The sequence below is a fragment of the Lygodium microphyllum genome, unplaced genomic scaffold (genome assembly GCF_053477565.2).
Source record: "Lygodium microphyllum isolate KBCC unplaced genomic scaffold, Lygodium_microphyllum_v1.1.10 scaffold_93, whole genome shotgun sequence".
NCBI lineage: Eukaryota > Viridiplantae > Streptophyta > Polypodiopsida > Schizaeales > Lygodiaceae > Lygodium > Lygodium microphyllum.
In genome coordinates, this window is record NW_028229576.1 from 365,602 (window position 1) to 382,933 (window position 17,332).

The 17,332-nt window shown below is 40.4% G+C and overlaps 1 protein-coding gene across 1 annotated transcript; it reads right to left on the minus strand.

Moving 5' to 3' along the window:
• Window positions 1-13,685: 13,685 nt before the first annotated feature.
• LOC148008668 (uncharacterized) lies at window positions 13,686-16,946 on the minus strand. Its single transcript, XM_087674105.1, has 6 exons — window positions 16,660-16,946; window positions 16,093-16,445; window positions 15,907-15,992; window positions 15,181-15,408; window positions 14,499-14,824; window positions 13,686-14,267 (listed from the first exon to the last, which is right to left on the minus strand). Exons 1-6 carry the CDS (start codon window positions 16,907-16,909, stop codon window positions 13,987-13,989), a joined length of 1,524 nt encoding a protein of 507 aa, XP_087530231.1. The 5' UTR covers window positions 16,910-16,946; the 3' UTR covers window positions 13,686-13,986.
• Window positions 16,947-17,332: the final 386 nt, after the last annotated feature.

Consider the following 17,332-nt stretch of genomic DNA (forward strand, 5'->3'; position numbering starts at 1 on the left):
TACGGCGTTGCAGTGAATCATCGTCCCCCAAACGCTCTTTGATAGCCACTCTCAAAGAGGGTAATTCCAGTTCAATAGGGAAAACAGCTTCTGTACCATACACCAGCTGGAAGGGTGTCTGTCCGGTTGCTGCTTTATGGGAGGTTCTGTACGCCCAGAGGGCCTCTGTAAGTCGATTATCCCAGTCACGACGATGTGCGACAATCGTCCTTGTCAGGATCAAGCAGAGGATGCGATTGGTGACTTCGACTTGGCCGTTGGCTCTGGGGTAGTAAGGAGTGGACTTGCGATGGCGGATCTTATACAGCTCTGTCAACTCTTCCATGACTTTATTAATGAAACGAGTGCCTCTGTCACTTACCAGCTCTAAGGGACTTCCAAAACGGGTGATGATATTCTCGTATATGAACAGGGCCACGCTGTTACCATCGTCCCGCTTTAGAGCTTTAGCTTCACACCACTTTGTGACATAATCCGTACATACGAGGATGTATCGGTTCTGCTTCCTTCTAGTAGGAGGATCGATTGGACCTAGAAGTCGATGCCCCACTTCTCGAACAGCTTCAAGGGAAGGATAGGTTGCAGTGGCATGGCACTTGTCTTGGTAGGTTTCCCCATTCTCTGACAAGCATCACATCTTTTACAGTAATCATAAGCATCCTTGTGAATGGTAGGCCACCAGTATCCTGCTAGCAGAGCCTTCCTGGCTGTGGCTTCTCCTGCAAAGTGGCCTCCACACGGCTCGTCATGGCAAGCCTTCAAAACAATCCCAATCTCATCTCCTGCAACACATCTTTTGAGCACTTCATCTTTGCCTTTCTTGTACAGTGCGCCACCTAGCAGGGTGTAGGGGGCTGATTCTAACATAAGCTTCTTCCTTTCCCGACTAGAAATGTCAGGAGGGTACCGTTGGGTTGCCAACAGATTGGCGATGCCTGCATACCAGGGGGTTATAGTTTCTACTAGGAATAGGGAAGCATCAGGGAGGTCTGGATCATCCTGCTCCTCGTCTGCAGTCTGCGGGATACGCGACAGATGATCAGCCAGAACATGGGAACGACTAGGCTTAGTAATCACCTCAAAGTCGAACTCCTGGAATAGAAGGAGCCATCTCATCATTCGTCCTTTCACGTCTGATTTGTTCATCAGGAAGGATAGGGCCTCGTTATCCACATAAAATTTAAAGTGGGTAGACAATAGATAGTGGCGAAACTTCTCTAGGGCAAACACTATTGCCAAGCACTCCAGCTCTGTCACTGTGTAGTTCCGCTCTCTATCAGTGACTTTTCGGCTTGCATAGTAGATGGGCTGATCCAGCTTCAAGGAGCCCTTCGGGTAGAGGACTGCGCCTAAGCCTTCAATGGATGCATCAGTGTGTACATGAAACTCCTTCATCCAATCAGGAGGTTGCAGAATGGGTGCCTCAATCAGACACTGCTTCAGAGTGTTGAAGGCTTTGTCACATTCTTCCGTCCAAATAAACTCTACATCTTTCCTTAGAAGCTTGTGCAAGGAGGTTGCCTTTGTTGCAAAATGGGCTATGAACCTTCTGTAGTAATCCACATGGCCTAGGAATCCCCTCAACTGTTTGAGATTGGTGGGTGCTGTCAGAGCTGCAATCTTTTCGACCTTTGCAGGGTCTGTTGATAGCCCTTGTGTAGAGACAATGTGGCCCAACAGAACTCTAGAAGAGACCCCAAAGATACATTTGTTGGGGTTGAGGGAGATTCCATACTCCCGGCATCGGTCAAAGCATTGTTCCAAATGTCCCCAGTGTTCATGGATCAAACTATAGACACAGAAGTCATCCAAATATACCTCAATAAAGTCATGCAGATGATTTTGGAATGCAGCCATCATGACTCGATGGAAAGTAGCAGGGGCATTGCAGAGTCCAAACGGCATCACTCGGTAAGCGTAAGTCCCCCATTCTGTGGTGAAGGTTGTTTTGGATTGGTCTTCTTCTGCTATCTGCACTTGGTTGTATCCGTTGAATCCATCCAGAAGGGAATAAAGCTCATGTCCTGCCACTGTGTCCAACAGTTGGTCTGTGAAAGGAATCAGAAAGTGATCCTTCTTTGTCTTGGAATTCAACTTTTGGAAATCCACACATATACGAAGCTTTCCATTCTTCTTGGGTACAACCACAATGGGTGAGACCCATTCACTATTTGCCACTGGATAGATGAACTCGGCTTCTAGAAGCTTTAACAGCTCTGCTTTTACCAATGTGGAATAATTCGGGTTCATTCGCCTTTGTCCTTGCCGTACTGGCTTGGCATCAGGCTCCAAGTCAATATAATTCTGACATATTGTGGGATCAATCCCCTTTAAGTCTTTGTAGGACCACGCAAACACGTCCAAATTCTCTTTCAACAAGTTGTACAAGGTTGACAACTCCTCTTCTGGTAGGCTGCTACCCACCTTCAAATGGCGTTCAGTGCCATCTGTATCCACAAAAGTTAACTGCCTTTCACCTTCTACTTCTCGGATGAAGGTTCCACGGACTGCTTCTGGGTACAGATCCGACTCCTTCAAGGGAGTGGTGTCCTCTTCTGATGTCCCACTAGAACCAACTTCTTCTTTTGGTGGAGACTTAGGTTGCTCCTTAAGATGTTGAAATGGAATTATTCGGGTTTGGTTTCAAGATTAGTTACCTCTTGGCTTGAAGACTCCTCTTCTGATGACACATCCAGGAACGTCACATAACAGGGACCCTCTGATTTCTGTTGGGTTTGTGGGACTGGTGCTTATTGGCACGGTGCATCATCATCATCTTTTCTTGGCAAAGGTGGGTGAGGGCGGCATGAGCCATTGCTGAAAGACGGCTTGTTCTTCTTAATCCATTTCTTATAAAGACTTTGCATATGAGAAGATCCATTTACCAGACCAAATGGTACCATCGACATTCTGTCCCACAGCATGAGCTCGTCTGCTTCTGATGCTTCTGGAACTTCTTCTTCATATGTATCCTCTTCAGGTGGGATAGACTCTTCCATCTCGCTTTCATAACCTTCTTCTTCCATATCATCTCCATCCTCTTCTATCTCTGTCTCTGTCTCTGTCTCTGGCTTTGTCTCTGGCTCTGCTCTGGCCATGTAACAGGGAGAGTAGTACATCCATGCTTCTATCTCACTGTCAGAAGTGATTTTGGAAATCGTTCCTGGTTCAGGCAGGAAGTATTCACCCATTGATAATGGCTTTGCATCTTTTGGGAATTGGCTTACAGTATCCACTGTTAAGGAACGTGCCACTGTTTTCTTGGGAAGGATTTATTTGACAGCATCTTCGTCTGTTGATGTTCCATCTGTAGCCTCATTAGGGGAGTTAGAAGATAATTCCAAGGAGGTGGATCCATGTCCTTTTTGAGCACCATATAGCTTCAGCACCACTTTGTTGGGTCCTCTACCCAAGGTCAAGGTTCCTTTGAACCAATCCGTCCTTGCTCGAGCTTCAAAAAGCCATGGTCTGCCCAGTAATAATAGAGGGTAGGATGTACCATAAGAGTTTGGCTTCACCACCAGATAGGTTAGCCAATAATCTTTTCCAGCCACTGTAGTCTTCACATATGGGAGAATGCCCAAAGGCTTGATTCTGCTCTGATCCGCCAGTCTGATGAGCCATTGGGTGGGTTGCACACCTTGTAGGCCTAGATCCTTCATTGTCACATCCGTCATAATGTTCACTGATGAACCTCCATCAATCAGTGCATTTGCAATGAAGCAGCCTTCTATCCACACGCCAGTCTCTGGGGTACCCGGATCTAGGAAGGCATTAGCTACGTCCACTTCTTTTACAGGCCCTAAAGCTTTGTTGGACTTTGTTGCTGTTGAGGGAGCAATCCTTAATCCACTTCTTCTTGTCAGTATACTTTTGAACCTTTTTCGGCAACTGGGAGACAACATCAATAATTGTCGGAATGTGAGGTTTGGTTTAAAGGTATCTAGATCTCTGACTAGATCGTATTCCTTAATAGGATCCACTGGCTTCTCTAACCGGTTAGGGAATGGGGCAACACCCATTTTCATTTTCCTTTGTTCTTCCAATAAGGGCATCATGGGGACTTCTTCTGCCACTTGTGGCACCTCCTCCTCTTCTATCTCCTGGACCTCTGGTCCTGTCTCTGGAACTATCTCTGTGACTCTCTGTGGCACTGTGGTGCTCTATACGGCACTGTCAGGGCTCTGTTCTGTTCTGTTCTTCTGGTGGAAGATTGAACTTCACTGTTCTGGTAGGAGGATTATTTTCTTTCTGGATAGGCGGTTCCTTATTCTTTGCACGCGTGATGGCAGCAACTTCCAATTCCACTAAATTGGAGGTAGGCTCTTGGGCCTTGGCCGGCGGACTATCAGTAGCACTGTTTTTCACTGGGGGCTGGGCTTGGACAGTCTTTTGCAGTGTGGCCTTCTCCTTTGCATCGACTGCATAAGGGCTTGTAATCCACTGACCTTCTGGGATTTGGACAATTTGGTGAGATGTGTCCCTTTTCTCCACATCTGTAACACTCCACTTCTGATCTCTGACCACCGCCAAACTCATTAGGGACAAAAACGCTTCAAAAAATGCACTTTTGTTAATCACGGGATTAAGGAAAGGGCCAAAGAGAGTTCGCCACGTGTGCAAGAATATGGTATTCTTGTCTCCTCTTTTTTAGAGATAGTGGAGTCCATTTCGTGATTCTCTCTTCTTTTTTAGCCAAAACCCCTAAAGTCTGACATGTTTTGGAGTCCCAAAGACGTTATTTACTTACAAATCTGACAAAATACATGACAGAGATGTGATGAAATTAATAATGAGTTTTTTGAAAGTCGGGAGATCTTTCAATATTGTTTTTGGCGCCCAATACATACTCATTTGGGTTCTTGGCGCTACTTTTTAGTTCATTCACCCCTCTTTGAGCTTCTTTCTCTGCGCTTTCATTCTTTTCATGGCTTCCTCCAGGCGCCCTTCTCGTTTAATACACTCTTGCATAGTCTATAGCCAGGGAGTAGATGGAAATTTTGAGCCCAAAACCTTTGCTGTAAACGATTGGGTTACCATGCTGCCATCTTGCAAGGGCTCCCATAAGGTGAAAAGAAGAAAATGAGAAGATATAAAACATCACTGGAAGGGGCATATCATTGCCTTCAAAATTATGCCCGAAGGCTGGTTTGTCAAGGTGCAACATGTTTACATGGCCAAGGATATGCACTTGCCTCCAAACGAACGTGTTCCCCAACAAACACATTATAAGTTATAAGTTGAATAACGCATATAATTCTTTTCCATTTATGCAAGTTCTAACAAACGGTTCGTCATTGTAGATATCTTTCCGTCAACAAGTATTGAATGGCAACCTGTGGAAAGCCTAAGTGGGACTGTCCATGCCATTCATAAGGTATTGGCAGACATTATTTATGCCGATCAAACTGTGTCTTTTTATAGTGAATGCAAGGTTTTTATATATTATGCACAGTATGTGGTTCCCTCTAAAGCGGATAGGTATGGGAATATCGAAGATTTGCCATTGCCAAGTCTTTCATCTCTAAATTGGGAGATTCCTGACAAGGTAACAGTGCAGAGTTTCAAATTCAAAATATCTCAGGATATTAAAAAGTCCATGACAGCTGGAAGGATCTCAAGAAGAATACGTTTATCATGGTTTGTACCCCTCCATATCTTCGTGGCTTGCTTCAAAACAGCAAATTTACAAAGAACGAAGGTATCCTGGTTAAGTAGAAACTTTTCAGAAGAGGATTTGGACAACACTATAGGGACGCATTGGAAATCTAGAGAGTGCGATCACAAAGGTGATATCTTGAGGTGCAGTGCATGCCCTCAATCCTTGGCTTTGGCTTACAGTATCCCTCGCCAAAATCTTGCTTTGGGCTTTGATTACAGGCGATACAAACTAAGATTGGGTATTTGGGTTCCCTTGGATTCTGATACAGATACACCCATATAAACTTGTGGTGCACGTTTTTCCGCATGAAGAAGTAAAGAAGGTGAATGTTACTTCCAATTGGAGTCTGAAAGATGTGAGGGATACCTTGGAATTGCTAGACAATACATCCCTAGATATAAGTTCAAAGTGAATGGTGTAACAATTGGTAAAAGAGCCGAGCGCTCTTTCTTTTGTACAAGTTGTTTGTCTCCCACAATTGTGAGTTTGGGGCCTTGAGAATGAAAACTTGGCAAGAATTTATCTTAATAGATTGTCCTTAAGATATTTTTTAATGGGAACTTCATAAGCTATCGTGAAGCAAGTCGCCTTTCGAATGTGTATAAATAAAATGTACATTGCATCCGATTTATAAGTGAAAATTTTCATTATTTATCTTAATAGACTGTCCTTAAGATATTTTTTAATGGGAACTTCATAAGCTATCGTGAAGCAAGTCGCCTTTCGAATGTGTATAAATAAAATGTACATTGCATCCGATTTATAAGTGAAAATTTTCATTACACAATGAAGTACAAAAATTGCATAAAAATGTACAAAGCCAAAATAATAAGGCTCGTGTATAAAATGTACATTACATTCGATTTACAAGTGAAAATTTTCATTACACAATGAGGTACAAAAATTGCATAAAAATGTACAAAGCCAAAATAAAAAGGCTCGTGTATGCTTATGTTTGCTATTTTCATTCTTTATCGATTTCTTCAAAGATATTTTTTCTCACAGGGCCTTTCTTTGATTGTTGAAAAAATTTGACCTTTACAGGTAGTCTCTTTTCTTGGGGCTTAAGAGGGGATGGATCAAATTTAAGAGGAGAGAGCACTGGCATTCCTTTTTTCTTAGACTCTGCAGCAGTGGTCCCATTGCCTTTTCCCTTGCCCTTGTCTTTACCATTGCCATTGTCCTTACTCTTTCCCTTGACCTTTCCCTTGCTTGTGCCCTTGGCCATTGAAGTTTTGGGAGGAAGAGGGGAGTCAGGATCATACGGTGTGATTGCTTTGTCTAGAATCAGCTCGATGCATCTCTCCCTTATCCACCAAACATATGATTCAGGATAGTCTCTACACTGTAAGAATAAATATTATAAGTTAGTGAAAAGACATCATGATAAGGGTTACACAAACATCAAATGAAATAAACTTACATTCACTCCTTCTATTTGTAACAGCTTTGAATCCACTGTTCTGCAAATGTTAGAGATAACTCTCCATCCACAAGAATGTGCATCGCTTTGCAATGGAACTTCTTGTAGATTGGAAGTATCGGCGTACGTGTTCTATAGACAAGCAACGCTTTCCTCTGATTGCCAGCTTGCATTGAGAGCAAGGACATGGGACACGTTGATTAAGATATGCCTTGTGATCTTGAACATCATGACCTTCATCGTTTTCCATTTTGTCTACATTACGACAAACAATTTGTTTTTGTTCTCATTCTCTTTTTCTTTCTGAATTTATTTGATAAGGGATTTCGTCTCTTGTAACTCAACAAAAGTAATGTCAACTGTCATCTTGCTTTTCTCCCCGTTTATTTGATTCTTCCCCTTTCTTTGTGCTCTTCGTTTTGTGTTCTCTCCCATTTCTCTCTCTTTCTCTTTCTTGTCCATATTTCACAGTGTATTTTCTTTGTCTAAGCTATGATTGTAGGGGTTTTTAGAGTTAGTCAATATTTGGTCTCTCTATTTCTCAAATTTCTTTATGTATTTTGTGATTTATTTTTTTGATTTATTTCTTTATGTATCTTGTGTTCCGTGTTGTTAGAAATTTACAATTTTACTAACTTGCAAGTGTATGTAGGTGCACCATGCACAACTAGGCTTTTGTTTTCCACAATCAATGTAATTCAATATAAATGCAAGTATCTTCATGATGATGGTGCTCAAACTTCCAATTCAATTATGACATATGCAAACAAGCATTCAATCACAATTTTTACAACACTACACAATATGTGAACTCTCTTTTTGATGATCCAACCACTACTCACCGCAAAGGCTTGAAGATGGATTCTCCGTCTCCTCTTTGCGACGGCTCCTCTTCGCCCTTTGTACACTTCCTCCTCTTCTTCACGAATGGCGGTGAGGCAGCGGCGGCGGCAAGGAGAAGCTCTCCTTCCTTCTCTTTCTCTCCCTCTCCTTCCCTCTTTCGCTCTCTCTTTGCAAAATGCCACGCTCGAGTTTCGGTATTTGGGTATCGTCGCTATGCAAATAGCGAGGACGCTAATTTACGTCGGAACTTGGTATCGCTATTCCCCCCTTCCCTTGTAGTGCACCATTAAATAAAATTTCACTTTAGCTTTCACTTTGCTTTGATCTTCTTTGACTTTAGCCTTCTAAGAGATATAACTATGGGTGATGGTGGAATATTCAAGGAAGTGAGCTTGACTCTCACTATATACAACCATAATAGTATGGTTTCCATAAAACAATAATAATACACAATTACCTAAAAATAATAAATAAAGTTTTGTAAAATAATAATCCACCATCAAATAAATCCAGTGCTTTAGATTTCACTTTGATTTTATTTTCTTTGACTTTAGCCTTCGCAAAATACTGTTAACATTGCCTCCCTCCAAGATGAGTGCCAATCCATGGCACTCATGTCAAAGGTAGACATTGAATGCTATGGACTATCGATGAAGTAGTCCTAAGGGAGAGAAATAAATGGTTGATGAAGAACTGTAAAGGATGATGATGATATTCCTATTGCATGTGGTACATGTAATGCTGGTGATACTATGGTAGATGACGATGAGAACAATATGGTTGTGAACAGAGCTTTAAAAGTTGATATTGGAAAGAGACACTTGGACCGATGGTTCTTCAAGGGGAATGAACTTGAAGGCCTACCAAAAAAGAAGAGGAGGTTGCAAAACATGGGAGATTCGATTATGAATGCAAAAGGAAATGATCATGAGACTCTAGGAAAAGTGCCCTTACAAAGAAAAACCTCATGTGCAATTATTTCCTAGGGGAGAGTGCTAGTCTCATATTTGTGCACATGACATAGAATATCGTTGGTTTGGGAGATGGGTCTTAACTTGGAGCAAGCCTAAAGTGTTGTCCCACACTTGAGGACCCAAAACCATGAATAGATTATGGTGCAAATATTATGTGAGTGCACATGCATACATAGTCTAATATGTAATTAGAAGACGGCTCCAAGGGATCTTCTCTTGATGATGGCTAATAAAAGAATCTTGCATTGGTGAAGATGGAAAAAAGTATTGTTGCTGAGGGAAAATGAAGTTATCGGAGAGACAACATTGGAAAAATGGACAAAAGGTGGAGTCCAATCCAATAAGATCTTGAAGCACATGGTTCTCCATTGTTGTTGATTCAACACAAGGGGGAGTGGATGAAACTAGTCCCTTTTTTTCTTTAAGTACCCTTTCCTTCTTGCTTTGAAGTTGAGTAACTAGAACTAGGATGAATGAAGTGGAATGAAAAAACTGCAAGTGAGTCAAGGAGACAAGTCTAACCAAGGTTAGCTGAGACTCCCTAGACATGTCTTGACCTTGATGCACCCTGGGTAATCATGGAAAAAAAAAAAGAGGCTAAGGAGTTAGAGACAGAGCCAGCCGACCAAAGCCATTGCATGCATCGAACTTGAGGACCCCTATGTACAATGAAATGCATGTATGTGCATAGTCTCGTTTCTTTTCTTTTCTTTTTTGTTTCCTCTTGCTTTTTATTTCCTCCTCCTATTTTTTCATTTTGTATCTCTTTTTTAGTGTGTTTTTTCTTCTAATTTCTTTCTTGAATAATACAGTGTCAGATAACTTGGCAAGCAGTCTTACAAAATTAAAGTGGAAGTATGAGAGATCTAAAGGCTAATTGAGAATAGTAGACTTGGCTCAAAGAGTGGTGTTGTGAACTGATGAAGACTTGTAGTGTTGATGAAGCAAGTGTGACTTCTCCTTAGGAAGTAGATGATTATAATCTATTATAGTCAAGGGATGCGGTCAATGAAGAAATTGGGATGTCATTATTGATGGCATTCATATGACTTTGTCTTTTGTTAGAGTCTCTCAAAAGATTTGGTTGTCATTATGTTACATATCTTGGAATCTTCAAAGGAAGATTCTACTATTGATGATGTTGGCTTCAAACATGAAGTGCATTGTATTGCCATGTCACCTATTATTTGCCTACATTCACTTGGTGAAACTTTTAGAGGACCATGGAGTGGATGCTACTATTGATGATGTTGGCTTCAAACATGAAGTGCATTGTATTGCCATGTCACCTATTATTTGCCTACATTCACTTGGTGAAACTTTTAGAGGACCATGGAGTGGATGCTACTATTGATGATGTTGGCTTCAAACATGAAGTGCATTGTATTGCCATGTCACCTATTATTTGCCTACATTCACTTGGTGAAACTTTTAGAGGACCATGGAGTGGATGCAAAGGCAAAAGATAGAAAAAATTAATGATAATTTTTGTGTTCTATGCCATTGTTCCCAAAAGAGAAGTGAGATCATGTGCTTCGGATCTTTCCCTCACATAAGATGTAGCATTGTTTTAAAAGTTAGAGGATCTTTGGTTCTTATCAGTGCAACACATTGAGCAAAAGAATAAAGTATATACAAGTTAGTTAGAGTTAACTAGATACTAAAGTTAGTCTTTTGTTGTTTTTAGAATCCACCAGTCATAGAAATTTCGGCTACACTCCAATTCAATAAAAGCATCCAAGTTAGTTGGTTTGGTAGCTAGTCCACAAAGATAAGTACTCAAATCACTAAGCAAGGAAGGTCTTGCAAAGAAATTGGTTATATGTAATTCCTCTTCGATCAAAATTTTGTCAATACATAGGTGATTATTCTACTATCATGTGGCTAGCATATGTAGATTTTGAGCTAGGATGATAGAGTATAGTAAAGTGATCTCAAGGTTGAATTAGATTGAAGTGTATTGGCTATATGATGCTACTCAACCATTTTCATAAGATGACTGCCATCATAAGAAATCTCAAGTTGATGAGAAAACCACTTCTATAAGAATGGACTCGAGGAAATGCAATTCTACGAAATCTCATCAAGTATTGACTAGTCTTTGGTCACAAAAGCATAAGTGAAATAAGTCAGCATAACTATAATTGCTTCTGAGGAAGGGTCTTAGCATATTCATTATGAACCAAGAGATTTTTGTGGTACAAATGTTTACTCTCTTCCCAAGTTGGATGTCATTTGGAAGCAATTTGAATTGTCTTATCATAAATAAGGCCTAAAGCAATTATTGCAAAAAAATTGGCATAAATAGTGAATATGGCATCAAATTGAAATAGACATTCTATCTCTGAGAGGAATTGAATTTTTTTGCCAAATGAGCAACCATGGTACTTAATGGCCAACATACTAGGATATGCTAGAGGCTAGAAGGAGGGTAAGGTTTTGTAAGGATCATCTAGAGGTGAGTCTAAGTGACTTCTCTCAAGCATCTTCGAATTCAACTAGCTCAACTTGTTCTAGCTAATAGGGCGTGATAGTAGGAACATCGATATCTATAGGCTTAAGATCTGAAGTCTCAAGCATACTACTTTTCACCACTGTGTCTATGTTAGTAGAAGGTTTATGTACATCACTCTACTACACATCAAGTAATGAAGATGCATTGTGGATGGTGGTAGAAGTAGAGGAAAGATGAGTTTTTGTGCCATTTAGCCTTGGAATAAAGGATTCATAGAAATCACGATTGTATTGCAAAGAGGAAAAAGACACTAGGGGTGTCAGTTGCATGAGTTCCCCTCAAACTAGTTGAGTTGCAACTCTACAACCACTAGATCCTTGGTGTTTTCTTAGCTCATAAAGTGCATCTATTTTCCCATCAATAGGCCTATTTTCTTATCATGTATGTTAGATTCAAATTTTCTATATTGAATAAATATTTGTAGTGCTTCTGTATCTTTTGATTTGATGTGTGCACATTGCTAGAAGCTAAATTGTGATCTCTATAATTAGGCCATGGAAAATGGAAGATCCACTCATGATACAAACAAGATAAAAACTCACTAAAACTTGTTGACATATTGATGGAGATATAGCACTTGAGACCTTAAGAGGGTCATTCATAACATAAATGACAAAACAAAAACACTTGCCTTTTAGATACTAGCTTTTAGATGTACATTGTAAATCAAATGCCTTGGGAAATATTTATCTTAGCTAGTTTCAATATGAAATAGTGGAACATATCATAATTAGGTTATCCTATAGGATTCAAGAACACAAATGCCCAATCTAGCTAGGAAAGAGCAAACAATATTAATAAGAAGACTATCACATAGTTATACACGTGACCAACATCATCATATGTAAACCAAGTTTTATGTAAAAGGATGCAACATTCTTAATAGAAGGAATGACCGTTCAGATTATAAGTTGAAGAACTCCCTAATTGGTTGTTGTGAATGTTTTCAAGCTTCTTAGCTAGTTGTTGTTTATTTAAATAGGCAAAAAATGTTCTTGCTAGAGACAATGACAATCTACATTGAAATTTCCATCTACATTTGTTGTTTCAAAAGCCTTCATCTCAAATTGTATGACCTTCTTTGGCAAACTAGAAATCACAAAGAGACTAAAGACTCATGTTGAATCCCTTCTAACATAAACTAGTTTATGCAACTACAAGTCAAACGTAGATTTATCAAGTGGAGATCTAATTACAAGACATAGAAATATATCTACAACCAAGAATTCATTATTAGTACTTGCTTAAATGAGAAAAAATTACATACGTTATCATAGAAATATATCTACAACCAAGAATTCATTATTAGTACTTGCTTAAATGAGAAAAAATTACATACGTTATCAACTCAAGTCTTACAATGTGTTTGCTGCGAAACACACTTGTTTGGAGGCAAGTACATATCATTCGCCATGTAAAGATATTGCAGTTTGATAAACCACCCTTCATGCATAATTTTGAAAGAAATGATACGTCCCTTCCAATGATGTTTAATATCCTCTCGCCTTTTTCTTTTCACCTTGTGAGAGTCCTTGCAAGAGGGCAGCATAGCAACCTAATCGTTTATACTAAAGATCTTTGGCTCCCAATTTTCATCAACTTTGTGGCTATAGATAGTGTAAGAGTTTACTAAATGAGAAGAGCGCCTTCTGGATGCCATACTAAAATTAAATTCGTAGAGAAAGAAGCTCATTGAGAAAGATGAATGAACTAAAAAGTAGAGAAAGAAGCTCACCGAGAAAGGTGAATGAACTAAAAAGGAATATTAAGAAGACTAATGAAAATATATTGGGTGCCAAAAAGTTCTCGACTTTCAAAAAAATCATCATTAACTTCACAGCAACTTTATTATGTCATTTGTTAGATTTTATAAGTAAATAAGGACTTCGAGACTACCAAAACATATCAAACTTTGGAGATTTTGGCTAAAAAGGAGGAGAGAATCATGAAGTGGACTCTAATATCTCCAAAAAAGAGGAGATAAGAATACCATATTCTTGCACACGTGGCAAACTCTCTTTGGCCCTTTTCTTAATCCCGTGATTAACAAAAGTGCATTTTTTGAAGTGTTTTTGGCCCTAATGTTTTATGTAAAAAGATGCAACATTCTTAATAGAGGGAATGACCATTCGGATTATAAGTTGAAGAACTCCCTAATTGGTTGTTGTGAATGTTTTCAAGCTTCTTAGTTAGTTATTGTTTGTTTAAATAGGCAAAAAATGTTCTTGCTAGAGACAATGACAATCTACATTGAAATTTCCATCTACATTTGTTGTTTCAAAAGCCTTCATCTCAAATTGTATGACCTTCTTTGGCAAACTAGAAATCACAAAGAGACTAAAGACTCATGTTGAATCCCTTCTAACATAAACTAGTTTATGCAACTACAAGTCAAACGTAGATTTATCAAGTGGAGATCTAATTACAAGACATAGAAAATGGTGGAATGTGCATTCTTAAGCATTTAGCCCATGTTCAATGATCATCTTTCTCTTACGTTACTCATTTTAATGTTCACCTTACATCACCCTTGGCCATCATCTAGTTCCTCACCACAATCATGATTCCTTCATGGCAATGCTCCACTTAGCCACTTTTCTTGTACTTCTGGAGATAGTGCATGAAGCGGATCACAATATGTATAAAGCGCATCTTTCCTTCCCACTGGGGACCTAAAAGTAGCTATGCCTTTTATAGGATCATAGCTCTCATAATGATGAGCAAGTTGCTTCCCACCTTCCAATGGTAGATCCAATATGAATTTTGGAACATTAAATCCAGCAGTAAGTCCTTGTACTTTTTTCTCTATTTGTATTATTGTTGATAAAGGTGTACGTAAGTCTTCGACTCCTGAGTCACAATAGTAAGATGTTAGTTTCACTAACAAACATATGAAGAGACTAGTGGGTCCTAGTTATGATTAGGACATACTCAAAGAGAAAATTCTAGCTTTGATAAAAAAGGTAAGCACATAGCTAGGGAGTACATAGCGACATATGTGTATGTGGGTGTGCAAAAGAACATACACACGTATGTGTGTGTGTTTGTGCGTGTGCATGTGTACTTGTGAGGATCACATACCTTTGACCATTTCACCTTGATATACGTAATATGGGTGGATGTTGTTGTGAGCCAACTTCTTTATGAGAGCAGACATTGTCTCTACTGAGTCATTAATACCACGCAAGACAACACTTTGATTTCTCAAAGTCACCCCTTTTTGAAAGAGTTTTAGTGCCGCTAGTTCAGTAATCCAAGTGATCTCATTTGGATGGTTAAAATGTAGATGGAGGGCTACATGTTTCCCTAGTTCACGTCCCCTTGATACTAAGCTACAAATCAAATTTGTCCAAGTGTGGTCATTCAATGCACGCATCGGTGCTGCTGTAAAACCCCTTGTTCCGAACCTAGCAAAAATGTATTTATAAGAAAACATTAGGCATTCTCTTCCTTTTGGTTAAAAATATTTGTGTATGCACACATGCACACACACGTGTGGGTGTGTATGTGTAGGTATGTATATATGTACATACATATATACATATCATAAATTAGCATAACCTATGCTCTTTTAGAAAGAAAATTGGGCTCAAATCCTAATCAAGCTACAACACTTCTATGAAAACGGTATGCTATAAAGACGAATTAATGTACTTAGGATGCATTTCGGTTTTAGGACTATCCAAGTATTCTTTTTACTCAAATATCTCTTAAGAAAATAGTAAGAAGCTTACAAGTTTAAAGCATTTGTCAAGCATCTTACCTAAAACGACGAATGTGTGGAATGGACAAGAGGGTATCTCCAATGTACTCAATGTCATCTGTTGATAGGAAGAACATATCACCACCAGAAATTGTCAAGTCTTCAATTTGTGGATGTGTCTTGAGGTACTCAAAGGCCTCCTTCCAACGCTCCCGGTTTGACTTCCCAAAGCTTTGTTTCTTCACTACGTTGGTCTCATTTCCCACAATGTAGCTTCTGTAGCAAAACCTATAATAGTAGAAAAGAGAGCTTAGTTAATATTTAGTAATCTAGACAACTTTAGAAATCACTTTCTTCTTTTCGTTTGTACTTGAATCATCATAAACTTTTCCTAGTTTGCTATTGTAGATGAATCATCATAAACTTGTCCTAGTCTACCATTTGTGCATTACTCACCATCTTCTTTTCTTTCATATTGGAATCATCCTTAACTTTTCCTAGTTTACCTTTGAAAAACGATTCTCTCTACGTGTACATGGTCTACTGCTGTGATTGTTTCTTGTGCCCGAGCGGAAGGTGACATGTTTTCGTGTTGTGAGTGAAGCTGTCGTGCACCAAATTAGGAAGTGTGGTCACTCGTGCAGTTACCAACCACAAGGATTATTATAAAAAATGGATAAGGCCAAGACACTAAGTTGTTGTACGTTGCTATGCAAATAAAATAAGTTGCGCACGTTTTTGTAACTGATTCTCCGTATAAATTAAACTTTATCCAAGGGTGTGTACCTGCAATATATAGGGCATACTGTGGTAGAGACTAGAGCAGCTTTGTCAGCATAGCGATGTATAAGACCGGGCACTGGACTTTGAAGCTGCACAGACAGAAACGTCACGATGACATGAGTATTCCGTTACGCGACGCCGGGGGGGGCGCTCATAACTCACTTCCTCAGAGAGACTGTCTTAACTCACTTCCTCAGATAGACTGTCTCGTAGGGCCATGGGATGGTCGGCCTGGCGGGTGGAGGCCAAGGGGAGGAACTGCTTGCGGATGGGGTCATCAACGGGGTTAGACCAGTCGATGCAGGAGAGTACGTAGGGCGTGAGGGAGATGCTCATGGGGGCCAGCTCCATCCCCAGCAGCACGTCCTCCCGGAACCCACCATCCTCAGCTGGCAGCACGTTCTCCAGGAAGGCCGTGATCTGCTCCTTGCTACGCACCGAGTGGCCCACCTGCCATCGGTAGCTCATGAAGTCCTCCGTCGCCACGTCAGCGTACATTGGCACCTTCCTCCAGAACTCCTCCCCGCCTGCTGCTGGACTACCTGCAAATTACACACAGGCACACCTAAACATGTCAAACGTGATCCGAGCCTCAACTCAAGTCAACAACCTTAGTCAACGTCCCCTCTCTCTCTCTCATCCACCGTCCACGCATGTATATGTTAGTCAAGGCTCAGTACAACGGACCAACGGTCCACTTCTCTCTCTCTCTCTCTCTCTCTCTCTCGTGGCCGGCCTAAGTAGCCCAACACCCACCCGTAACAGTGCTCGTGTGCCCATTCGTGGTCACGACTCCATCTTCGACTAACTGATTGCGTGCTGCCGTATACGGCCGACTTCTTGAGGGAACCGGTCTAGGCCCTCCCGCAGCCGCTAGCTTAATGTAATTGGAAGAGAGAGTAGTGAGCATGCGGACGTTGTTATAGTGCAGCTCATGACCCTTATGATCATGGCATGCACTTGCAATGCCACTGAGCGAGGACAGAGCCTTCGAGACGAGCGCCATTATAAGCTACGAGCGAGTGTGTGTGAGGATGAGTATGCGTGGGGATGTATTGGTAGAGAGTTGCCTCAGAGTTGATCAATTTATAGAGAGAGAGAGAGAGAGAGAGAGAGAGAGAGAGAGAGAGAGAGAGAGAGAGAGAATCTTTTCTAGGTGCCTTCGGGGTCATTGTATAGAGTCCATCCCACTTGAAACTGTTCCCAATTCAGACTCTTCCCACTTGAAAACTTTTGAGAAACCGTAAAAGATTAAAATATCTATCTATTTATCTGCATAGCTTGGGGAATTGGGACATAACCTAGTACAAGTAATCTACTCAAATATGAGCTTTGAACTCCAATAGATGGAAACTCTCACATGCAATTCAATGGCACATAACTTAGTCAAACATGTCTAAAAAGATATGAACTTGAAATATAATTCAAA

Bases quoted from the DNA above. Each gene is read 5' to 3' on its own strand.
- LOC148008668 (XM_087674105.1), bottom strand. From the start codon at position 16,909: ATGGCGCTCGTCTCGAAGGCTCTGTCCTCGCTCAGTGGCATTGCAAGT. The intron at 16,446-16,659 runs GTGGGTGTTGGG...TGTAATTTGCAG, and splicing joins GCACACGAGCACTGTTACGG to GTAGTCCAGCAGCAGGCGGG. The intron at 15,409-15,906 runs GTACACACCCTT...CTACTATTATAG, and splicing joins GTATGCCCTATATATTGCAG to GTTTTGCTACAGAAGCTACA.